This window comes from Brassica napus, chromosome C9 (genome assembly GCF_020379485.1).
Source record: "Brassica napus cultivar Da-Ae chromosome C9, Da-Ae, whole genome shotgun sequence".
In the NCBI taxonomy this organism is placed as follows: domain Eukaryota; kingdom Viridiplantae; phylum Streptophyta; class Magnoliopsida; order Brassicales; family Brassicaceae; genus Brassica; species Brassica napus.
Window position 1 is genome coordinate 2,710,096 of NC_063452.1, and position 25,994 is coordinate 2,736,089.

General features: G+C 33.9%; 4 protein-coding genes across 4 annotated transcripts; 3 read left to right on the forward strand and 1 right to left on the reverse strand.

The window, feature by feature from the left end:
* Positions 1–1,921: 1,921 nt before the first annotated feature.
* On the forward strand, positions 1,922–6,017 carry LOC125593272 (probable pectate lyase 20). The gene is made up of 6 exons (XM_048769663.1): positions 1,922–2,173; positions 2,577–2,642; positions 4,076–4,718; positions 5,156–5,259; positions 5,366–5,504; positions 5,604–6,017. Exons 1-6 carry the CDS (start codon positions 2,091–2,093, stop codon positions 5,823–5,825), a joined length of 1,257 nt encoding a protein of 418 aa, XP_048625620.1. The 5' UTR covers positions 1,922–2,090; the 3' UTR covers positions 5,826–6,017.
* Positions 6,018–8,216: 2,199 nt separating this feature from the next.
* LOC111200465 (putative defensin-like protein 165) lies at positions 8,217–9,164 on the forward strand. The gene is made up of 2 exons (XM_022691669.2): positions 8,217–8,337; positions 8,421–9,164. Exons 1-2 carry the CDS (start codon positions 8,286–8,288, stop codon positions 8,612–8,614), a joined length of 246 nt encoding a protein of 81 aa, XP_022547390.2. The 5' UTR covers positions 8,217–8,285; the 3' UTR covers positions 8,615–9,164.
* Positions 9,165–10,255: 1,091 nt separating this feature from the next.
* On the forward strand, positions 10,256–14,416 carry LOC111213902 (LRR receptor-like serine/threonine-protein kinase RGI2). Its single transcript, XM_022715737.2, has 2 exons — positions 10,256–13,271; positions 13,785–14,416. Exons 1-2 carry the CDS (start codon positions 10,403–10,405, stop codon positions 14,297–14,299), a joined length of 3,384 nt encoding a protein of 1,127 aa, XP_022571458.2. The 5' UTR covers positions 10,256–10,402; the 3' UTR covers positions 14,300–14,416.
* Positions 14,417–15,691: 1,275 nt separating this feature from the next.
* On the reverse strand, positions 15,692–17,952 carry LOC111213901 (mitochondrial thiamine diphosphate carrier 2). The gene is made up of 6 exons (XM_022715736.2): positions 17,429–17,952; positions 17,103–17,219; positions 16,893–17,004; positions 16,676–16,803; positions 16,438–16,590; positions 15,692–16,357 (listed from the first exon to the last, which is right to left on the reverse strand). Exons 1-6 carry the CDS (start codon positions 17,567–17,569, stop codon positions 15,989–15,991), a joined length of 1,020 nt encoding a protein of 339 aa, XP_022571457.1. The 5' UTR covers positions 17,570–17,952; the 3' UTR covers positions 15,692–15,988.
* Between the last annotated feature and the right edge of the window lie 8,042 nt (positions 17,953–25,994).

The window sequence follows — 25,994 nt, forward strand, 5'->3', positions numbered from 1 at the left end:
TTAAACATCAATATCATCTAGGTTAAGCAAACTAACAGCACAAATTCAAACATCACAAAAAATATTTACATAAACATTATAATACAATAATTTAATCAAAAAATACAATTCAAAAAAAATATTCAAAAGAATAGTTATATACTTAATATTTGAAAATCAAAGATATTTTTGCTAAAATTGTACTTACCTGGCCAAGGAGATCGACCATCTTTTTACGGATCGATCGATTGTCGAGCATGTGGTCGATCCGAAAATACTTTGCAGTTTAATTAAATATCTTAAACATTTATTCCAACACTCAACAGATAGTTTTGCTAAATATGATAACTAGATAGCCAACAAAATTACAAAAAAATATATAAATAGTAAAAAATATGTTAATTTAACTTGTTAAAATTTAAAAATAAATTTTAATTATGACATGCATCTTAACATTTATATAAATATGTATCATAACCTAAATATAAATAATTTAACAACTTAAATTAGAAAAAAAAAATAAAAATTCCGGGCGTAGCCCGGGTTAATCCCTAGTACAAATAAAAAAAGAAACCAATAAGAAGAAGACACAAAATATCATGCTTTTGAGTTTTTAACATAAAAATTAAGTTCGTTTGCGTTTCTCTTCTTTACTATTTTCTCTATTTATTTCATTACTACAATTATGAGAAATATTCTAGCGGTTGATAATACCTTTATTTAAATCAATTTTGCTTTACATCCTTTAACTTTTTCTTTCTTGGCACCATCATGTAGCTGTCATGGCGGTGAGAGACTGTGGAAACCGTGGCAGAAGAGGACGAGGAGGTCATAGACTCTTCAACTAAAAGAAAAGAACTCTTGATCATTTGCTTCTGTATTTTCACCTCTAATCTAAGTATAATTTTTTGGTTTAAATATTCTAATTATGTTTTAGGTTCTCATAGTAAGCTTTTGCTTAATTCTCTATCTTCTTTCAAAAGCCTGTATGTTTGTCCATTTTGGTAGAAACCATTTTTATTATAAAAATCCATTATGTAGCTGTATAAATATGTACGGTTATAGTTAACAGAGGCCGAATCTTAACGTTTTCTTAAAAAAATACAGTAGGAAAAATATATGCAAACGACGATGATTGGGTCTTCAAGGTAATACACGCAAGTTTGATTGGGTTTGATTTTGTAATCTGCCACGTTGAGCTAATCACCGGCGTGTTTTCCGGACATTCGCCGCTGACGAGAAGATTTCTATATACATGTGTTTATGTTAAACAATAACGTGGAGACTTTTATGAGACGAACGTGTCGGAATGAACAGCCGTCCGGCACATGATATACCTGGCCTACCGCACGTGATAGAAAGAGGGATGCCAATGAGAAAATTAAATAGCAAGGAGATGAAAATTGGAAAGTAGAAAAAGCTCGGTTTGTTTTGTTATTTGGTTATTAAAACTTTGGATATGATTAGGCAATAGAACAAACAGAGAAGTGGTTCATCTATGATTATTAGTCGAACGTAATAATAACTAATCAAATAAAACAGATCCCAATTAAAAATAGTACCCCAACTTTGTCCATTTAGCGTATTTTCCCAGAATAGAAGTATACATTTTGGTTGATACTAAACTTTATATTATGTGAAACGTATATTGTTTTAGTAAGTACAACATATGAAAAATGTGAAAAATTTACAATTATAACATCAACTATCATTAAAATTTCCACTTTGATTAACAGTTTGTACAACCTATCTTTCTGTTATTGTATCATTTGTCTCTTGTCACATCACGGACATTATGAATTGTGTAAAATATCTCTACAACTATGGTGAAATATTTATTTCATTATGCGGCCTTTTTGAGTTATTGTCATAATTATAACAAAATCAATTTAATGAAGTTGTATAATATTTTGTTTAAAATAATTAATTAGGTCAAACATTATTCTAGTAGAATATGTCCCGGCCATTTTCTCCTATAAAACAACACCTCCCACTAGAGCCCTTCTTAAACTCTTTTCATCTTTTCTCCTTCCTTCTTGGAATACAATAGACCGACAAAAGCCTCTGCATCAGACAGAGACAAAGAAACACCACAGAGCAGAGGAAGAACAATGGGTATCACCCAAGTACTTGTCCTCTTCGCTTCTGCATTACTCCTATCATCAATGCTCTTCACTGGCGTCGATTCCACCAGGTGATTAATTGTTATTATATCGAAATTTTCTTAGCTCAGTATGGGGTTAATTGTTTTACGTGATCTGGTTCAAAGAACGTAGCATTGAATCTCCAGCAGCAACTGAAAATTTTCTGGTAGAACACGACAACTCTTTTTCTTTGAATTACTGATCTGCATAACTTGATTTTGTAATCTCAAAATTCTTGTAGTTCAGGATCTTTCTATCGACCATGTACAGATCCGTGTCTCAAACACCAATGTTTTATTACTAACTACCAATGCAACAATTCAATTTGTATACTAGTAATGAATTAGCGATCGAGGCTTAGTAAATAGTTTTTATAATTGAGTTGTTTCATGTTGGGTTAGAGATAGTAAATGTAATTCTGTTGTAATTAATGAATTAATTAATTGATTTCAGGTCTAATGAAACATGGCATGAACATGCAGTTGATAATCCAGACGAAGTAGCTGCCATGGTGGACATGTGAGTTTTTCTGTTGCTTCAAAAAACCCTATATACAGTTGGTTGTGTTTTAGCTTTATTAGCATACTAGTAATTATAATGTCTGTTTGCTAATTCTTAAATAGGAGGTACGTATCTGTTTCTTCAATTGCAGTTGGGTACTTATTAGTATAAAACAATAAACTACACTTAACCTACACGTTTGGTTGGATAAATTCGTGTTGATTTTCTATTGGAATTAATTAAGGAAAAAATTCAGAAAACTGGTAAGTTGTATTTATGTGGAGCAGAGTACTCACATGGCACTTCTGTAAGAAATTTAATACATTCTGGTCAAAGGGGAAAACACCACACCTCGAGATATAGACGCAATTCGAGATAACTTATACTTGTAGTATGTACGTGAAAGGCGAAAGATAAAAAATGGTGTAGGAAAATAATTAGTTAAGATAAATTCTTTATGCTCATCCTTACCGAGCGTTTCAGAGTTCTGGCGGTGGACCAAACACCAAAACATCATGTACTGATGTACATGGATGGGCTCATTTGGTTATAGATTTGGGTGAGATTTTCTCATTAAATGCAATGCCACCAGATCATATAGTTGCATCATTGAAATAAAACAAGAAAAATATAAAGTAATAAATATTATTGCTTGCGAAAAATCTTATGGAATTATTAGACACATTGGTCCAAAAGAACACGTGTAATGTTTTTGTTTCGGAGAAAAGCATGTGTAAATGTTCCAACAAACACCTAATCGTTAGTAATAGTGAACTGCGACCAGCCCATGCAAATGCCTCGTGTAGTGTTCTTTAGAACCATTTCAATTGGCACCAATAGTATACAGAAGCAGTTATGTGAAACTTATTATCATTTTGAACATCACGGATTCACGGAGATAAACACGTGATACATTAGCTTAATTTTTTGTAGAAATTTAAGATATTGATAAGTGAATTTTTTTGATAAGTAAAATATTGATTTAAGATCTTCAGAATTTTACAGATTGTATATATACAATTAATATTTAAAAAAAAAACTGATTAAAATTCTTACTAAACTATACAGATTGTATATATACAATTAATATTTAAAAAAACTGATTAAAATTCTTACTAAACTATATGTAATTTCCAAAATCTCAAAACCTGTATTGATCGCAAATACTAAAAATGTTGCAATTAAGCTAATTGCTGAGAGTATTTTGGAGTTCAACTTCGTTTCTCTAATATTTTAACAATTTTCTTTTGTTTTGCTTCTAGAAACTAAAAAGATATGACTTTTATTCGTAAATTAAATAATTCCTGCGCCAATCAATGCATAAGAACGTTCCCACCGACGCATTAAGTGGCCCACCTAATAACAACTATTGGTTTAATCTCGGTTAATCATATCAAATTAATTTATAAAACAATTATTTCGGTTCGACTAAACCGGCTTTGATGTTTCAGGAGCACCCGTAACAGCACAGAGCGGAGACGACTCGGCTACTTCTCCTGCTCCACCGGCAACCCCATCGACGACTGCTGGCGCTGCGATCGCAAATGGAAACTCCGCCGCAAGCACCTCGCCGACTGCTCGATCGGATTCGGCCGCAACGCGATCGGCGGCCGCGACGGCCGCTACTACGTCGTCTCCGACCCGGGCGACGACAACCCGGTGAACCCGACCCCGGGGACCCTCCGCCACGCCGTGATCCAGGACGAGCCGCTCTGGATCGTCTTCAAGCGCGACATGGTCATAACCCTGAGAGAAGAGCTCATCATGAACAGCTTCAAGACCATCGACGGCCGCGGCGCCAACGTGCACATCGCCAACGGCGCGTGCGTCACGATCCAGTACGTGACGAACATCATCATCCACGGGGTCCATATACATGACTGCAAGCCGACGGGTAACGCGATGGTGAGAAGCTCCCCGTCGCATTACGGGTGGAGGACGATGGCGGATGGCGATGGGATCTCGATCTTTGGGTCGAGTCATATTTGGATTGATCATAACTCGCTTTCGAGTTGTGCTGATGGGCTTATTGATGCTGTGATGTCTTCCACGGCTATTACTATCTCCAATAATTACTTCACCCACCACAACGAGGTAAAAGCTTCAATTGGTTTGTTGGAGTTTTTTTCCCGGTTTTCTCGGTTCTTGTAAAAAAAATTTGGAACTAGCTGATACCCAAAATAAATCCGGTTTGGTTCAGGTTTTTGGAATAATTTTGGATAATTCAGATTTTTAGATAAAATATCAGGATAGTTCAGTTTGTTCAGATTAAAATATTAGGTAATTTGAATAATTTCATATAATTCAGATAAAAATATTCGGGGAATTCAGTTTTTTGAATATTTTTAGTTTACAAAAATATATTATTATTTTAAAACTAATTATAACTAATATTTTAGGTATCTAAATCGTATTTTGGAGATTCATGTACTCAATGGGTTCTAGATTCTAAGTTTTTTTGGATTCAGAGAAATAAGAACGGTTTGGATTTTTGGGTTTTGGTAGTAATGATAAAGGAACTTGCTTGACAGGTTATGTTGCTGGGGCATAGTGACACCTACACAAGGGACAAAGTGATGCAGGTTACTATTGCTTACAACCATTTTGGTGAGGGCCTTATCCAGAGGATGCCAAGGTACATATTTTGAATGGTTTAGGATGTTACTCCTCATTTGGATTTGTCTCATTGGGTAGGTTGTTAGATTTAGAAGATTAAAGAATGAACATTTTTTTAATTCCAGGTGTAGGCATGGATATTTCCATGTAGTTAACAATGACTACACGCACTGGGAAATGTATGCAATTGGTGGCAGTGCGAGTCCCACCATCAACAGCCAGGGAAACAGATATCTTGCTCCGAGCAACCGGTTTGCTAAAGAGGTGCTTACTTTCTTCCAAACATCAAAAGCTGTAGGAACACAAGTTATCACTGCGGGTTCCTATACAGTTTTGCTGATAGGATCTATTCTGTGTGGGCAGGTGACAAAGAGAGACTATGCAGGGGAGTGGCAATGGAAGCACTGGAACTGGAGATCAGAAGGAGACCTTTTCCTAAACGGTGCTTTCTTCACACGTTCTGGATCAGGGCTTGGAGCTAGTTACGCTAGAGCTTCAAGTTTAGCAGCCAAATCATCTTCCCTTGTCGGCGTCATCACCTCCAATGCCGGTGCTCTTAATTGCAGAGCTGGTCGCCGGTGTTAACACTTACTAATTAATTTTCTTTTGGGGTTCTTTGCATTTATACGTGGCAATAGCACACTATTGAAATGTCCGAGGCTTGATTTAAAAAAACTGCCTCAACTGTATTATAAAAGTTGTATGCTTATATTCTTGTTGTACCACCATCTTATATTTTGATTGATGTATCTATAAAAGGCAAGCAAAGTTGGAACTCTTCCTTACTATCTCATCTTAATATCTCCTCACAACGATGATTACATAAACTTGAAGTTCACCAATTCATTGGTTTTACAAGTACTCCCTCTCTTGTATAAGTGACATTTTGATATTTTCACAGAAGTTAAGAAAATATAATTAAAGTATATTTAGGTTTAATTAATTATATCTATTTAATTAATATTATTTGAAATAAATTAAATTATTTACACAATTAATAAATTTTGAAATTAATTTATAATAAATATAGAATGCGTTGAAATGCTAAAATAAATTATTTGTATAACAAAAAAATGTTATCACAGAAGAAGTATAAACCCTGTTCGGAACTATGCTAGGCGCTAGTCGGGCGGTGATCCCGGGCCTAACGAGTTATAAAAAAATCGGAGATTAATCGGGGTATACGCGGAGCCTAGTTTTTATATATTTTAATTATAAATATACATATATATATTAAAACATGTGAAATCTTAATGTAGAACCGAGATAGTCCAGCGGTTCGGGAAGCATTTGCTGCTGTAACAGGTAGAGTGTTCGACGCTTTAGATGAAGCATCATTTCTTTTTTATTAAATAAGCGCGAATTAGGAAAAAAAAATTAAAATTGACTTATATTTGTCCCACATCGGCTACTTATGTCTGTGACGAGTCTTGGAGTCTCCTATATATACATAGAGAAGGATTCTTATTTTTACAGACAATTGGGCCTATTTTATGGGCCGCATTATGTCTCAAAAGTCCAATAGTTACTGGTTTAAATTCGATTTTTAAATTATTAATCGGGTTCCCGATTAGTTCAGCCAATTTGATCAAATCGTGGCAGTGAACATCCGTCAAACGCCTAACCGGTAGCCGACTCGCTAGGCGCCCGCGTTTTAGAACAAGGAGTATAAACAAGAGTCCAAGACATAGCAGTTATTTGTGGAATGCTGTGACATTTATTGATTGTAATGCATAATGTTAGTGAAGTCCTCGTCGACTGGCCAAGGTCTGGCATGTTATTATTAGATCTAAGCTTGGCCAGTAGCCTTTATTAGGCTAAGTCTGGTACATGTTGGTTGGGCATGACTAAGTCCGACAAAACCATAGAGATCACAAACCGGAATTAAAAAAGATGTGAACCAGACTAACCCCATTTGGTGCTTGACGAGAACATCCCTAATAATAATTGATAGGTGTGGGGTATTATCGTCTCGATGGGAATAAGAGCGGATGTGAAGGTGGTGAAACCACGTGAGAGGAGACAGCAAGCACATGAGAGTGAATTAAAGAATGGGCCTTAATATCATTGTCAATGTCGTGTTATGTTGTTGATAAGATAGGTTTGGCCAATGGCTTGCTTCTCTTTCATTAAAATTGCTTTACCAAACGCTTCTCCTAACATGTCACACTACCTCAATTAATTTAATTTGTTTTAAGCAATGTAATTTTTAGACTACTTGAATATCTTGGGTATTCAGGTTCGATAAATCTGTTGATTTTGTGAAATATTGTTGGCAAAGCCTGCAGTTCAACCAAGAATGTCTCAAAAGAAGACCACTCTCAGTCTCAGCCCAAAACACGAGTGAAGAGTTGGGCCTGAACACACTTAACTCATTGCGCAAACATCTTCAAGGGTCTGCATCAGCTCTGGCCGTGTCTAATGGAAGTGTTGTGGTCGATAGTGATGAACTGATGATGTGTCTACCTGTGGCCGTCACATGTAATTTTCCTTGAGAAATGGTACTAGTATTTTTTTAAACGGAGATTATACTTATTTTGTGCTCACACCCATACACAAAAACACATGTAATTAGAGTTACGACTAAAACAACGCATTTATCATGATGGTCAACAAAAGACATGAAAATTGAAAATTTCAGTCAACAAATAATATTCAGAACTGTAATTGTCAAGACATTTAACACTTATTCTGTTTTTAATAGATGATGTTTTGAAGATTTTTTTTGTTTCAAATTACATGATGTTTCAAATTTTAATATAAAATTTATTGCTTTTTATACTGTATGATACTACGTTATATTCTGCAAATTATTTTTCTATTAGTTGAATTATGTTTAGTTAGATAATTAATGACCATAATTCCAAACGCTAAATTAAATACATTTTATTAAATACATATTGTTTCAGTTGATACATTTTTATTACCATGATATTGTTTGACTCTGAGGTGGAGTAGTATATAAGACAGATTCTTGGTGAAAGAAAAAACAGATATTACAATACATCTTAAGAAATACTAAAAACATATAAAAACACTTTCATCATGTCCAAGCAATTTGTTTCTTATTTTATGGTTTTGATGGTTCTCTTCTCAGGTAAATTGTCTGTTTATTTATATTATCATAACTATGTCGATATAGAAGCAGTTGTATTTAAATTGTTTAAAATTTGGCTACAGTGTTACTGGTCGTTCCTAAAACTGAGGCTCAAAAGAGATGCAACAAAGAACTTATGCCAGGGAAAGAATGTTTGTTGGCAAAGTGCAGGCAAGTGTGTTTTAATACGTTAAAAGGGTTCGGAACTTGCATTGAGAAGCCACCAGGCTCTGATAGTTATACCTGTTATTGTTTTTACAATTGTCAAGCACCATGATTTCTACAACAGTCTACGATGTAAAGTTATACTTTAATTTTTTAATCTACAAAAAAAAAAAGTTTAATTTACTCTTCTATGGATAACCCTATTTATAATTTTACTTACAACTTAAATTATCTGTGAGTCTGTGATCCAAGCCAATCTAAAGTCCCATATAATAATTATATATGTGCGTGACAATGCTCACTAGAAAAGATCACATATATCTTGTGCGAGCAAGGAAATAACAGACTACGAACAATTAGGCACTTTTGTCTCGTTGTTAAAAAAAAAGGCACTTTTGTCTCAGGAAAGTGTATTCCGTCTTCTTGTTTACTTTCACCAGTAATGCGATTACATCAACACAATGATGTTTGCTTATCTCGTTGGTTTCCCTTGTTAACTTTGGCCATTCATAAAGGTTTACTTGCTTGAAGTTCAATCAATACTCTCAAAACAGATTCCTTCTGACAAAAATTGTATGAGCATTTTACCAAAAAAAAAAATTGTATGAGCATGACACACCCTTTGTCATTTAGGAGACATTTTAACATTTCTAGACTATTTTAGAAAAGCTTCAAACTAGGTTCTGAACATTCAGAAACAGATTTAGCCAGCCATAATATTATGCACTGAAGCCCAATATCCATTTTTTGTTGCTAAAAACCCAATATCGAGATTTCATATAGTAATAAAATCCATTAGGGTCTGTCTGTAAACAAGAGCGCCTTTAAGTGGAGGGACAAATTATGCGACCGTTATGGATCCAATCCAATGTCTCTCCGATTCTTTAATAGTTAAAGACCTGATTTTTTTTTAAAATATATTATTTTATTTTAAAAATAATAAAAAAGAGGCAAAAAGATATTTTTAATGAATATGTTTTTGTTTCCATCACAATTTTTATTATAAAAACTACTTATAGTATCTTTTTAAAGAAAAAATATTTATTGAAAACTTGAAATCAATATTAAGTTTAAAAAGGAATATGAAACTATTGAGCTGGCCCTGTCTATAAATACATTATATTCGAGAAAAAAGTTACAACTAATGTTTTTTCTCTTCTAAAAAGATCATGACACTGAAATAAAGTAATACATTGTGATAACAAAATCCATCAATATTCAAAACTTATTATCATTACCAATTGTTTTTCTTTTCCTTAATAAATGAAACGTTATTATACTAATACAATAATAGACGCGGTTTACTTCAAACGAGGAAGAATCTTAAACGCTCTGGCTCAGGTCTCGAAAACAAACCAACTCACAATCCTGACTCATTTGAGGAAAACTATGCAAAACCACATGCCCTTCGTTTTTTCTTCTATCTTAATCTTGTAATTACAGTTTTTCAAGTTCAGTTTTTGTATTTTTAGTTAAATTGCATAAAAAGGTAACAAAACTATTAACTCTTGGTCGTTTTTAATACTTCCAACATTTTTCTTATGGGTCAAAAAAATGCTAAAACATATACATAAATAATACATTATTTTCCAAAGATGCCAAAACTAACAACGGTAAGTTTAATCTATGGACTATTTGTCATTAGACGGTTGTCTCAGCAAACATACTTTAAAGAAAAAGTTAATGACAGTAATTGATTATTCAGATAAAAACAGAACCTCGAGGTAAAAGAAAAAGACAGAGCATATGAAGTTCATTTACTTCTCTAAAGTGAAAGCTCCCTTAAACCCTACGCCAAAGAGAGAGAGAAAGAGAGAGAGAGACTCAAAATCGATGCAGAACCGAGAAGACTGGTTTTGGATTTGAGAGCCAAAGGGGAAAACAAATCTTGTCTTAACAAATGCCGATTCCAAGAAAGGTCTTAACTGTTACACTCTTCTTCTCTCTGTTTCTACCTTTCTTCATCTCCTCGGCTTCTGCATCGAGCAACGAAGTCGCTGCGTTGGTTTCTTGGCTTCGCAGCTCGAACTCTCCGCCACCGACAGCGTTTTCAAGCTGGAACCCTTCTGATTCAGACCCATGTCACTGGCCTTACATCACTTGCTCCTCTTCCGACAACCTCGTTACAGAGATCAATGTCGTCTCTCTTCAGCTAGCTTTACCTTTCCCTCCTAACATCTCTACCTTTACCTCACTTCAGAAACTCGTCATCTCCAACACCAATCTCACCGGAAGTATCTCCTCCGACGTCGGAGACTGTTCTCAGCTCAGAGTCATCGACTTAAGCTCAAACAGCCTCGTTGGTGAGATACCTTCGACTCTAGGGAAGCTCAAGAACCTCCAAGAGCTCATCTTAAACTCCAATGGCCTCACCGGAAAGATCCCACCTGAACTCGGAGGTTGCGTGTCTCTCAAGAATCTCGATATTTTCGACAACTTCTTATCAGGGATCCTCCCGTCCGAGCTCGGGAAGATCTCGACGCTCGAGAGCCTTAGAGCCGGAGGAAACTCGGAGCTTTCAGGGAAGATCCCAGAGGAGATCGGAAACTGTGGGAGCCTAACGGTTCTAGGGCTCGCGGCCACGAAAATATCAGGCAACTTGCCAGTCACGTTAGGTCAACTAAGCAAGCTCGAGACTATATCAGTCTATTCAACAATGCTCTCAGGAGAGATCCCTAAAGAGCTTGGAAACTGCTCTGAGCTTATCAATATGTTTCTATACGACAATGGCTTGTCTGGCACGCTTCCACGAGAGCTAGGTCAACTTCAAAACCTAGAGAAGATGCTTCTATGGCAAAATGATCTTCACGGTCCCATCCCTGAAGAGATTGGATTCATCAAAAGCTTAAACGCCGTTGATCTCTCTATGAACTCTTTCTCAGGAACCATACCTATGTCTTTTGGTAACTTGTCTAATCTCCAAGAGCTTATGCTTAGCAGCAACAACATCACAGGGTCAATACCTTCTGTTCTAAGCAACTGCACAAGGCTTGTTCAGTTGCAGATTGATGCTAATCAGATCTCCGGTTTAATTCCGCCGGAGATTGGATTGCTCAAGGAGCTTAACATCTTCTTGGGGTGGCAGAACAAGCTAGAAGGGAATATTCCGACCGAGTTAGCTGGTTGTCAGAATCTTCAAGCTCTTGACTTGTCTCAGAATCTTCTCACTGGTGCTTTACCTCCTGGTTTGTTCCAGCTTCGTAATCTGACCAAGCTCTTGCTTATATCTAATTCCATCTCCGGTGTTATCCCACCTGAGATCGGAAGCTGCACTTCACTTGTCAGATTAAGGCTTGTCAATAACAAGATCACCGGAGAGATCCCTAGAGAAATAGGGCTTCTTCAGAACCTTAGCTTCCTAGACTTGTCTGAAAACAGTCTCTCCGGTCCAGTTCCTTGGGAGATAAGCAACTGTTTACAACTTCAAATGCTAAACTTGAGTAACAACACTCTTAGAGGTTCCCTCCCTCTCTCTTTATCTTCTTTAACAAAGCTTCAAGTACTTGATGTCTCTTCAAATGACTTGACTGGCAAGCTTCCTGATAGTCTTGGTCAGCTCCTTTCGCTTAACCGGCTCATCCTCAGTAAGAACTCCTTCAATGGAGAGATCCCTCCGTCTCTAGGTCATTGCATGAATCTTCAGCTTCTTGATCTCAGCAGCAATAACATCTCTGGAGGCATACCAGAAGAACTCTTTGACATTCAAGATCTAGACATTGCCTTGAACTTGAGCTGGAACTCATTAGATGGCTCTATCCCAGCCAGGATCTCAGCGCTTAACCGGTTATCCGTGCTGGACATTTCTCACAACATGCTTTCAGGGGACCTCTTTGCGTTGTCCGGTCTAGAAAACTTAGTTTCTCTGAACATCTCTCACAACAGATTCTCTGGTTATCTTCCAGACAGTAAGGTTTTCAGACAGCTTGTAGCAGAGGAGATGGAAGGAAACTCTGGACTATGTTCCAAAGGTATAAGGTCTTGTTTTGTCAGTAACAGCACACTGTTGAACACCCAGCACGGTGGAGATTTTGCCCACTCACAAAGACTCAAGATAGCCATTGGATTGCTTATCAGCGTGACAGCGGTTCTAGCAGTACTAGGCGTGTTAGCGGTTTTACGCGCAAGGCAAATGATTCAGGAAGGTAATGATTCAGAGAAGGGAGAGAACCTATGGACATGGCAGTTCACACCTTTCCAGAAACTCAGCTTCACAGTGGAACATGTACTCAAGTGTTTGGTAGAAGGTAATGTTATAGGGAAAGGCTGCTCTGGAGTGGTGTATAGAGCAGAGATGCCTAACCAAGAAGTCATAGCAGTGAAAAAGCTCTGGCCAGTGACGGTGACGGTTGCCAAGACATCAGGAGGTCGAGACTCATTCTCAGCTGAAGTCAAGACACTTGGGTCGATCAGACACAAGAACATAGTCAGGTTCTTGGGATGTTGCTGGAACAAGAACACTAGACTTCTTATGTATGATTATATGTCGAATGGTAGTTTAGGAAGCTTGCTTCACGCGAGGAGTGGCGAATGTAGCTTAGGATGGGAGGTTAGGTACAAGATTATACTTGGTGCAGCTCAGGGTTTGGCTTACTTGCATCATGATTGTGTTCCTCCCATTGTTCATAGAGACATCAAGGCTAATAATATTCTCATTGGCCCCGATTTTGAGCCTTACATTGGAGATTTTGGTCTTGCTAAGCTTGTTGATGATGGCGACTTTGCTCGTTCTTCCAAAACCATTGCTGGTTCCTATGGTTACATAGCTCCAGGTACTTTCGAAATTTATATTTTGATACTAGTTCACTGACTTGAATCATTATTGTAATCCTTATTAGTAGTTTAACACTCTTTCTGTCAAAAATATGTATGTTTGAGAGTTTTCACATTAAAAAAACATATTAAATTATGATTGTAAATGCATTATTTTATGCAACTATAATTTTTTAACTAACAAGAATTCAGTAAATACAATCAATTTTTTTAAGTTTACAATTTAACATAATAAAATTGCATAAAAACCTTAAAATATTTTTTTTGAAACAATTTTTATTTCTAGAACATGAATCTTTTTAACATATAAGTTGGTTGAAAAGATTATAACAATTTTTAACAATTTTTAAAAATCTTTTTACTCGTATATACTCTACGATAAGAGTAGTATAACATTTTAATACATTCTCGTTTATTTGGTTGAAACTTTTCAAATTACATGTCCATTTCAAGTTGATAGCAACATATATCAATCGGGCATAATAGATTTGTTTGACTATTGTACTATGCAGAATATGGATATTCAATGAAGATAACAGAGAAGAGCGATGTGTACAGCTACGGAGTCGTGGTTCTAGAGGTATTAACAGGGAAGGAACCGATCGATCCAACAATACCAGACGGACTTCACATAGTAGACTGGGTCAAGAAGATCAGAGATATACAAGTAATCGACCAGGGACTACAAGCGAGGCCAGAGTCAGAAGTAGAAGAGGTGATGCAAACGCTAGGAGTTGCACTTCTCTGCGTGAACCCGATACCTGAAGACAGGCCTACAATGAAAGATGTGGCTGCTATGCTCAGTGAGATACGTCAAGAAAGAGAGGAACCGATGAAAGGTGGTGGGAATAATGGTTGCTCGGGGAGTTGTAATAACAACGGAGAAGGGAGAGATGAGTCTTTGTCTTCTTCTACTATGCAGCAAACGGCTAAGTACTTGAGAAGTAGTAGCACGAGTTTCTCTGCGTCTTCTTTGCTATACTCTTCGTCTTCTTCTACTTCTAATGCTAGACCAAATCTGAAATAGATTGTTAATTATGTTTCTTAGGGAACAAGTTCTCTACTTCTAAAGTTATCTATGTGAGGTTGTGATAAACTCTTGTCTTTTTAAACCAAGAAATATAAACGGAACAATAATCTAGAATTTACTTTATTAATGTTTTCATGACATAATAATTATGAAAATATTACATAAACGTTTTACTTTATAAGTGTTTAAATGAGAAAGCATTATTAATATTTATTTCAAAAGATAAAATACCATTAACCGAGAGTTAACAAACAATATCAATTAATTAAGGGTTTAGGGAGGTGGGGGTGGGGGGGGGAGGGGAACTGGTTGCAACAACACGTTAAGCCTTCACAGTAGCCTTGAGGATACCCTAAGTTACCGCAGAGTGTACTGCAGACTGGTTCAACTCCGGGTTGACATACCCCTGGACAAACAGAGTCAGCATTTATCCCTGATCTAGCTTCTGATCCTGAAAATAGTTTATGCATAACCAAAAAACATATATTATCATCAATATTATAAACCCTCTAAACTCCTTAAATAAAAAAAATTACACGAGCAAGAACGTTCTTTATGCTCTTCCAAAAATTTGAAACTTAAGTACTAGAAAATCGTGGATCATGTCCTGATAATTATAGACACTATATAAACAAATTGTGCTAGTTGACTTACCTGTGATTAATAACATGGCAATGATAGAAACTACAATGAAATTGTATGTCGATCTCTGAATACCCATTCTTTGTTGTTCTTTCTTATAACTTGTTCTGTGGTATCTGTAATATCTTGTGAATCCTTTTATATGGAGGTTTTTGGAGTGGTTCTAGAAATTTAAAGCTCCTCCTGATATAGCATCAATTCGGAAATCTTAATCATAGGCCTGATTCAAAAAATTAAATTAGTATCCATAAATTTAATATTTCGGTATTGTAAAATCTTTATACTTCAATTTAAACTAGGAATATTTGTTTTAAAGATCTGTTTTAATGTGTTTTTTTTTGGTAAAAGTCTGTTTTAATGTTAGTCAAGTATTAATGACATTTTTGCCTTTTGTTTTGGTTAGTGACAAATTTTAAAAATTGAATATCATTCTTTAGCCTGTATTTAAATCCTCAGATAATTTATATAGGTCTTGATATATAATAAATATTAGACTAAATGTTATTTAATAACAAATAATTTAATATTAAACCTTCTGACCAAGATGTCTGTATAACTATCCAAATAACATTAGAAATATATCTGTTATTAATAATTACAAATATGGAAGATCTATTATGTGTATATATATACCGCAAACATCAATATTTTTAGAAAGTATATTTGTATATAATAAAAAGGAGAAATGTAAATAAGGTGGTATATCTATTTATATATTAAATTTGTAAGAAATGATAAAAAAATATCTTGTCAAATTCAACAATTGTATTATCAAATACTGGAAAAAGATCCATGGTATTTTTCCCTATTTTGAGAAACATGTGCACATGATAACTTGGATTCACTACACAGTTCAACAATCTCACTCTACAAAATCGGCTAAACTTGTTAGAAACTTTCAAAACTGCCGACAACACTTGATGTTTACTCGTATAACCCACAATAACCAATGATCATATGATAACACACCCATGAATAGGGCAGAGACTATAAGAAACGCTAGAGACAAAAACATATAAAAATGTGAAAAAGAGTGTAAAATCTCTACCAAGAAACTGATTCCAACCAGTCAGAGGTAAACTCATAGGCCACAAAGGTAACAGCACCAGCAGGAGCAGCTTTCACAGTTGATGGCACAATGCCTTTGTACAGACCATGCCACCCTTCAGACATCAGAATCTGTTTAAGACCGTCTAACATGTTTCTGTATACACGCTGCTCCAGCCGGGCTCCATATCTCGGATGTCTCTGTAAACCTTCAATCTGAAAACGCTTTTTAACCACATCAAGAGGATGGCAGACGACTTTGGCGCTAGTGCCAGCCCCAAGGCCACAAACAAAAAGCTGGAAGCTGGAAAGGTTTGTGTCCACGTTTATTTGGTCTTTGGAGGATAACATGTATCTGTTCCAGTCCTAGTGAAACATCAAATGACAAAAATAAACAGACTGTTTTAAGAAAACAACACAGGAAAGATAATTTATATGATCTTTACCATCATCCACCGTTTAAACATGTCATAAGTGCCAAACTGCAAGCCAGCGTAAGGCACAATCTCAACAAGTGTTGGTGTTAGTCCATTATACAATCCTCTTACACCTCGAGATTTGATAATATCGACAAATGCAGACCTCATCGTTGGATACACCTGTAGACAGGTTTCATATATGGTTAGTACAATGCAGCAGCTTAAACTATATTAAAATGGCTTCATGTGTCAATGCAGACAAAACCTTAGGCTCCCCTTGTGAGGCTAGTATTGTCCTAAGAAGATCAAAAGGATAAGATCCTAGTGTAGCAGAACATCCTGCTAAAGCTCCACTGATGAAGGATAGATAAGGGCTCAAATGTATATGATCCTCTGCAAATTCCAAAAAGATTACAACAAGCTAACAATTAAGAAAGACAAAAAATACATTGATATCCAAATTACAATCTAAAGAATGTTACCTGTTTTAGTAGAACCAGATGCAAAAGATTTCAACTTATGTAGTACTGTGAACTGAATTGAAGTATAAGGCATGACCATAAGCAAAGCTGGCACATTCCCACGCCAAAAACCCTGCAAGAGCATCAGAGCAGAGAACAATACTCAGCAACCACTAATGCTCACAGACCTGAATGGTTGTTTTAGGAGATGAAAGTGTTCAAGAGAGAGACCCGGAAACCTTCTTCTCTAAAAATGTCTTTAGTTGCCTGAAACATTCCAGTATACTTGGATGCTCCAGACAAGTTGCCCCGGACCACAGACCATGAAGTTGTTGGTTCTAGTTGAACCTGGAACCACAACATTCAGTTTCTTCTTCAGCCATCTCTAAACAGGATAACTCGAAAGATAAAGCTAATCACTTTCCTAAGCTACAAATCTAACATTAGGCGGCCACAATACAAGTGTATCCTAAGCAACAACAATAACAAACAATAATGACTAATACATTCAACTCAAATATTCTCAGATAAAGCAAAGCTTTATCAATGAGAGATACCTGAAACCTAATCTTAATGACGTCAAGGGGAGAAGTAACGGTGCGAGAGACAGCACCGGAGATAGCTCCGGCGGAAGCATCAATAAGGGCACGTTTAATCTGCCCAGGATCATCATCAACCGCCGTCATGTTGTGACTCATTTTTTTCTTTTTGCTAGGGCTTCTTCTTCGTTTCTACAAGCTAAAATCAATTAAAAGAAAGTAATCCAGAAACCCTCTCATCAATTCACACAGCAACAAAGAAGATATGAAGAGATTAGACCAAAACATAAAAATGGAAACTTTCCGAAATTTACCAGAAAAAAATGGAAACTTTCAGAGCTTTCTTTCTCTCTCAACGATATAACGAATAACTAAGTCCGCCCACTTCTATTACAGAACTCCCACTTGCACTGTTTCTTGCTTTGTCGGTTTATCAGTTCATGACGCACCCAAAGCAAACAATCATTATTAAAAGGTTTCTCTTTTGACATGCCTTAAAACATTTTTTTCTGAATGGTGTGAGTATTGAGACTAGTATTAGCTTTCTCTTTCGACGGCTTATGACCATTGTAGAAGAATCATTGGAAGATAGAAGTCTAACCGCCCAAAATGAAAATGATTGTGATCAAGTACTTTATTATAACACATAGTTTAATGCGTTCTTTAACCACCTTTTTAAAAGAATATTAACAAATTAGAGGTCAGAGTTACAGCAAACGTCTAGATAGAGAGTTGTAAAGGGACCCAACTCTAGTCATGTGATATTCGCCTTTATTTCTTTCTTATACTAGGTAAGAAACTTGTGCGATATCGCATGGGGACTCATTTTATAAAAATAAATAAACCATACTTTATTATTCCAAAGTAAACCACTATGAATAGTTCCAAGATTTAGTCTAGTTGTAATAGTTCTCATCTCTAACGACTACCATCACTAATAGTTGCAATGGTTTATACATGTATAATATTATAAAATAACTAAATTATCCAAAATTAAATTATCTAAATATTTTTAGCCAAATTAAATATTTTTAAATGCATATAAAATAGATATTAAAATGAACTAAAAGATAACTCATTAACACTTTATGCCAATTTTGGGATAAAAATGTATATCCTGAGACATTTTGAGAATTCTTTATAAACTTATGCAGTATTTAAATAAAAAAACACATCTTTAAACAAAAAGATAACTTTTTAAAAAATTATAAAATTATGATAAAAATGCATGCTTATATTTTTAACAGAGTCTCTTAAAACTCAATATAATTTTTAACATAAAAAGATACATCTTATAAAAAGGCATCTATTAATACATTCTAATAATTTCTTAAAACAAATATAATGTTTATGATGTAAAGACACACCCTTTCACATTTATTTTGACTCCCTAATTATGATAAAAGATACATTCTCATACTCTTTTTACAATCTCTTAAAACTTAATGTAATTTTCAACATGAAAATTCACATCTTTATCAAAAGGCACCTTTTATACATTTTAACAATGATAAAAGAAAACACATTCTCATTTTTCTTTTAGAATCTCTTAGAGCTTATTGTAATTTTAACATGAAAGGAAACATCTTTATGAAAAGAATCTTTAATGCATTTTAACAATTTCTTTAAAACAAGTGCAATTTTTAGGATGGAAAGACACACCTTTCATATTTATTTTTGCTTCCTAATCTATTGATAATACACACAATTACATATATCATGCATAGATTCACTACTAATTAAAAACTATTGCATTTTAAGATGAAAATATACATTATTATAAAATATACATTTTAGGCATTTTTTTATTAAAAAAATTAACAAATACAATTCTTAAAATGAAAACACATATTCTTAGATATTTTGATAACTTCTTTATATCAATGCAACCGTTGAGTTGAAAAGACACAACTGTTAACAATTTTTTGGATTTCTCTTACTAATGTCAATTAAAAACTCAATATCAATTAAGTATATATTATTTTATACATTAAAACTAACCATTAAATTGACGATTTGTATGCCTAGCCTAGCAGACGAAATTGGTCATAATTAAGAAACAGAGTATGAAAGAAAATTAACTTTGTTAATTTATTGTTGTTCACATACACACCCAGTAATTTCTACAGATCATGTTTGATCTATATATAGAGATCAAAGGTTGTGAAGAAGAGACATGACCCTTAATCTAAGAGATCAAGACTCTTACACACGCACCTTTTAATACAACATTATTACTTAATAACATACGACCAAAAACTCAATTACAAACTAACAAGAAGAAAAAAACGTTTGCCGGCCGATGACCACATCGATGAAGGGGGAAATGCTCCATAACTCTCTTTTTATTCCTTTCCCTACTTCTCAAAAGCCATCAAAAACCAGTGATAAAACTCACTGTATTGATTTCAATTATCAACAAGTCAATAATGGGGCTGTTACTTCGACAGAAGGGAGAAGAAGAAAGACGTTTTAACGTGGCGTCTTATAATTTACTTATTTTATTTTCTTGATTTAAAAATTATTTGCTAATTCTGCTATTTAATTTTTTTTAAAAAATCTACACTATAAGTTAACAGTTCCTATATTAAGTAAAGTTAAACAATCTACCAAAAAACATACCTTCACGATTTTAAAATACGTAAGGAAAACTAAAAAAGATAGAAAATAAGATGGAAGATGAATATAAATGCAGACCCACAAGAACAGCATTATGACAAGAGATAAAGAAACAAAGTATATATATATACATATATATATATACATATATATATATATATATATATATTTTTAATCTGCTTTGAAAAGTTTAATATATAGGAACCCGAAAAGGTACATCATATACTATAGAAGAAATTATGTATTGTTTGAGATGAAAACTCTTCAGAGAGGAGTTGCGAGAAGACATAACTCATAAGAAATTTAAGCAAAAAAAGAAATAAAACCCTTGGATAAAAAAACAGACGATTATGACCGTCGGAGTGTAACTCTTCGCTTTTTTTTAAACTATGAAAAGGTACGTTTGTTACTTTAAATGGAATGTGTTGTTCAAAAAGGAAACTATTCAGAGAAGAGTTGCCAAATATTATTTTCTTGATGACATAAATATTCATAGCAAAAATATCTTTTATCCCTTATATCATAAAAACAGAAAAATTTGACCGTTAAATTGAAACTTTTTTTCCTATAAAAGAATAAGATGTCACCGAATACAGAATTTTGGTTTGCTATTATATATAGAAAGTACTAATAATTATAAAATGAAACAAATTAAGATATTTTAAATACTTTTTATAATGAAAAATATAACTCTTAAAACTAAACATTTCAGTTTTTTTATGAAAGACACAACTCTTTTGTAATAAATAGATACAAATTTTAAAACTAATACATTTATATTTTTAATGAAAAGATACAATTTTTAATATTAATTGAGATTCCTAAAATACACAACTCTTAAAATTAATAGAGTTCAGTATTTTACGAAAATAAACAACTTTTTTAATGAAAATATACAACTCTTCAAACTAAAATATTTCATTTTTATGAAAAATCACAACTCTTAAAATTTATAAAACTTAGTTTTAATTGAAAATACACAATTTTTATAATGAAAAGATACAATTCTCAAAATTAATACATTTCATTTTTTATGAAAGGACACAATTTTTATAATGAAAAGATACAACTCTTAAATTAGTAGATTTCAGTTTTTTTATGAAAAGACACAACCTTTGGAATTAATTGGGATTGCTATTATTAGTAGATTAGAGATAAGTACTAAAACTGCTAAACAATCTTTTAAAACATCATCAAAGATTATATTATATGGTAAAACAATGTACATAACTAGAGATAGTCCTAGTTTATGCTAAAGCAAGTACTGATTGGCAGGGCCGGCCCCGAGAGTTTGGAGGCCCAAGACCATTTAGTAAAGATTTCAAAAATTTGGGGGCCTAAAAAAATTTTTTTTACAAATTGGGGGCCTATTTACATATAAAAAAAATTCAAAATTTTTGGGGGCTCAAGGCGAATGTTTCATTGGGCTTGGCCCTGCTGATTGGTTATGTTATCATTTCCCCAAACCAAGTGTAGCGTGTGTTATCTTAACGTAAGCTCCTTGTATTTAGCTGTATCAGCTTTGAGATGCCTACTGGCATAATGATCTCATGGAATCTGGCATAAATTCATCTTGCATACATGTCAGGACCGAACTGATAATCCTATAAGTCTTCAAATTGGTCCATACACTATAACATGGGCTGAATCCCAACTTCATAAACAATAAACCACATATTCACGAACAACATGTAGAGAAGGGTTTTCTAGAAAAAACTATAGAAACACTTTCAACATATAATAAAAAAATATTGATTCATATTCTGGCATGGAAAACGATAACGGAAAAACCATTTCCAGTTGTGTCCAGACCTCATTGTCAGTTTTTGACGGTTCTAGGTAACGCATGCTTCACGATTTAAGCATTCCTTAAACATTGATCTTTGCTGGTCTTCCCCTTTTGAAGACGCCATGTCAATCTGCATGCATCATATCAAAAACAATAAATATAAAAAAGTAGAGACATGTATGATTTTCACACAAAATTTAGTAAGAACTGACTTTATGGTGGTCATTGACATGCCAATTCAACAGCAACAAAAGAACATCAAAGCAGACATGCAAAATGGATCAAGCTAGAAGCTTGTACACTCGACTACAAGTTTGTACACAAATTTACATAATTTTTTTACAAAGAGATATCTATCTATACTATTATTTACGAAATGATTTTAAGGTTTCACATTAAAAGTTAACATGGTTAATATCATTTATATCCTTAATGAATAAATTATATAAATTAGCCAAAAATAAAAAAAAACGAATTTAAAATCTATTTAATTAGCCACGGTCTTATGTGTGGCTTGTCCACAAGTTTATCTTCTGACAGTTCATCCTCTGACATTTCATCGTCCGACATTTCTCTCTTTTTTTAACGCTAATCCAACATTTCTCTTGCATCAGAAACATAGAATATCAACTTGTAAACTTTATCAGCCAATTCATCAAAAAGAAAATCACCACAAAGTAATAGTTTTAACAAGTTACATGTACTTGACTAAAAAGTTGGCTCTAACACATTCTATTAGTTTTAACTAAAAAGTGACATCAAAATATTCTTAAATCTAACTCAAACAAAAACTAACATCTAAGGGGGTGTATTCAAATGAGTGTTTGAGGTGGTTTGTATTAAAATGTCAAATATACTGTTATTAAAACGTGAATTTTAAAAATTCATTTAAAATTACTATTTATTGAACTTAACATTTTATGAAATACCTTAAAATCCGCTGTTATTGAAAATATTTTAAATTGTAAGGTTTTGAAGTTTTCAAGTGATTTTAGAGTGTTTGGATGAAGTTTCTTATTTTATAAAAAAAATCCAAATCACATGGTTTTAGATAAGATTCTAGAGTGGTTTAACAAAATCATATTAAACTCTCCAATTCATATAAAATCATCTAACGACTCATTAAAAATCAAACAACTTCAATCGCTAGATTGAATTGTGTGAAAATAGAAATACATTGGTTTAAATTAATGTAATTAGTTAAATCACTTCAATCTCTGTATTTAGTTTAACATTGAGGTAAATCAAATCACTTCAATCTTTGTATTTAGTTAAACCGTGTGAAAATAGTACAATCAGTTTGGTAAACGACAAAAATACATTGGTTTAAGTTAATCTCAGTTTAGTTATGTAATAATAGCAAATAACAAAAAGGAAACTGTAAATAATTGCATATGAAATTTATCAGATGATTTTATTGACTATATCATCAAAATAATTCATATAATATTTTGATTTTGATTAACAAGTTCAATATTATGAATTTTTAGAATTCTTTTACAACTACTCTTTGAAATGAATCCAGAGGCACCACCACAAGCCAATGTGTTTAGAGATTTTGAAACCATGTCTCCCATTCAAATCTATTTAGATATCGAAAATGCAAAAATACCCACTGACTACAATGTTGAATTGGTGTAAATCATGATCCAGCGGACTTTAGAATCGTTACAATACAACAAAAAAAGTGGTTTAACATCATTTATTTTGTATTTTTGCATTAATTATAAATGATGTAAAGAGATTTTGTATCACTTAAATAAATGATCTCAAAGTGGTGATGCAAATAATTTGTATCATTTTATTAATAAATGATGTTAAAATTATAAATAGTTACATCAACTTGTAAATGATGTCAATGTTAATATTGATATCAACTAAAACAACCGATTTATTTATTTATTAATTAATTAACTATGAATTTCAATTAATTATCAAAATTTTAAAATTATTTTAATAGTTATATTATGGATTGTTATTGATTTATTATATTAATGTCATTAAGAGAGTAGTGAAGTCCATGCGTTCTTTAGCTTCACTCCACACCAGCAGAGAGTAGTTTAATACTGTCTTCGTTCAGACTATGAAAAAAAAGGTATGGAAAGCAATGAAGATAGGAAGAATATATATCTTTTGGTTTGGAGAACAGTGTGATTAATTGATAACAAAACCCGTAAGCAAACTATTGTTATCCAAACAGCTTGATCAAGAAATAACAAAAAAGAAGAAGAAGAAGTTATGAACAAATCTCCATAGACAGATGAGATGAGTGTGTAATGTTCTTCAGTCCTCGTCTGAAGATTTCTTCAAACAACAGTTATTGATGAACGACTCTATGTCTATATGTAGTAGGTGTTATCAATGAAGCCAGTGAAAAAAGAATCATCATCGTCTGAGTTCTGATGAGAGTTGATCAGCTACTCGAGATCTTCTTTTGATGCTTCAACGCCTCCTTCTTTCTTCTTCCTCCTCCTCTTCTCATCCTCTTCTTCCTCTGCTTCTCTCTTTATTCCCCTTGGCGTCAAATGAATCTTGAGAGCATGATCCACCTATCACACAGAAACACAAGAAGTTAAATACAGGACTACAATTTTAACAACTTTGCAAACCCTATTTAAACATACATACCTTTTTGATATCACCATTTGACTTGTCTTGAGTACAAGGCTCAATCACGTTTTCATATGTTGTTAATGGACCTGATTGATACAGGTATTGATACTCAATAGCATCAAGAGGCCGCGGTTGTGAGTACTGAATATCATGACAACGCGGTGGATATGAATCCAAAGGGGCTGCCCAAAACTGTGGGAGCTGATCCTGAACTGTATCAGGAGGTTGCGGTTCATGATACGCAATATCATGAAGCTGCATTTGATGTGACCCAATTGTTGCTTGCCAAAACTGCACCTGATGTGATTGATGATAATGGATAGTATCAAGAGGCTGTGGTTGGGGCGGTTCTTGATACGCAATATCATGACGTTGCGATTGATGTTGATAGATAGTAGTATTAAGAGGCTGTGGTTGGAGCGGTTCTTGATACTCATTATCTTGACGTTGCGGTTGACGTGAATCCAGTTCGGTTGGCCAAAACTGCGGCTGCGGCTATGGTTGGTGTGAAACCAACGGGGTTGGGGTTGGATAAAACTGCGGTTGCGGTTGCTGATTCTCAACAGTACGTGGCTGCATAGCCTCCTCTTCTAATTCTTCAACATCTTCTTCTTTCATGTTCTTTTTTGCCGTTGGACTCAGATAAATCTTACACAAAGCACATAATCCACCTTCATACACAAACCAAAACAAAAAAAAAAGGTTAACATAATACAAACTATCACAATCTGCATAACTTGGAAAACAAGAAACAATACATACGGTCTTGTTATGGCCAGAAGACTCAAGCCAGCATTCTTGCATTAACCAGTTCGTTCTTGCTCGGTTTGGTTGTTTGCCAACGAAGTAATTTAGTGTGGTTTTGTAGCCAACTACACCATTTTTAACTTTAATCTTCTTCGTAACTGCTTTTGAATGTTAGTATCCTCCATTGTGATCAACACGTTTTTGTTTCTCGCCGTCTTTTTTTAATCTTTGTCCTCTCAGATATAAAGAACCAAATTGTAAGATTACCCTTCTTGTATTCCGCTGTTTTAAATCAAAAGAAAGATTGATTCACACACACAAACAAAGAAACAAAAGCAACTATAATTTGTAAATAAAGAGATAATTCAACTATTGATTACAACATCAAATATAAATAGTTTTTTATTAAATTTTTCATATGTTTGACCAATAATTCATTAATATGTTGGACCAATAGTTCATTAATATGTTTTTAAATTCAAAAGTGACGTTGTTATCTAATATTTATTTATTAATGATGATTATAGTCTGCAAACATAAATAATAATTTACCATTATAATATTTTATTAGTAATGCATGTATTAATAAGCAATTATAAAATATTTTATAAAAGATGTTCAATAATACATCTCCATTAGTTTATGATTTGGTCGCCACTTCATTTTGTAAATAAACCTCAGGTTAATGGGACGGATCAGGAGTTGGAGATTAATAAACATTGGTTTAGGCCCAAATCACTTGTATATATATACACACGCAGCTAGGATTTCAACAATGAAGAACCGTGAAAAGATTTTGGGAGGAGGCAGAGCAAT

Excerpts from the sequence above, each read along its gene's own strand:
- LOC125593272 (XM_048769663.1), top strand. The coding sequence starts at position 2,091 with ATGGGTATCACCCAAGTACTTGTCCTCTTCGCTTCTGCATTACTCCTA. Across the intron at positions 2,643-4,075 it reads GTAGCTGCCATGGTGGACAT|GAGCACCCGTAACAGCACAG; the intron begins GTGAGTTTTTCT and ends TTGATGTTTCAG. Across the intron at positions 4,719-5,155 it reads ACTTCACCCACCACAACGAG|GTTATGTTGCTGGGGCATAG; the intron begins GTAAAAGCTTCA and ends CTTGCTTGACAG.
- LOC111200465 (XM_022691669.2), top strand. The coding sequence starts at position 8,286 with ATGTCCAAGCAATTTGTTTCTTATTTTATGGTTTTGATGGTTCTCTTC. Across the intron at positions 8,338-8,420 it reads TTTGATGGTTCTCTTCTCAG|TGTTACTGGTCGTTCCTAAA; the intron begins GTAAATTGTCTG and ends ATTTGGCTACAG.
- LOC111213902 (XM_022715737.2), top strand. The coding sequence starts at position 10,403 with ATGCCGATTCCAAGAAAGGTCTTAACTGTTACACTCTTCTTCTCTCTG. Across the intron at positions 13,272-13,784 it reads CTATGGTTACATAGCTCCAG|AATATGGATATTCAATGAAG; the intron begins GTACTTTCGAAA and ends TGTACTATGCAG.
- LOC111213901 (XM_022715736.2), bottom strand. The coding sequence starts at position 17,569 with ATGAGTCACAACATGACGGCGGTTGATGATGATCCTGGGCAGATTAAA. Across the intron at positions 16,804-16,892 it reads ATCTGGTTCTACTAAAACAG|AGGATCATATACATTTGAGC; the intron begins GTAACATTCTTT and ends TGGAATTTGCAG. Across the intron at positions 16,358-16,437 it reads TGTTTAAACGGTGGATGATG|GACTGGAACAGATACATGTT; the intron begins GTAAAGATCATA and ends ATGTTTCACTAG.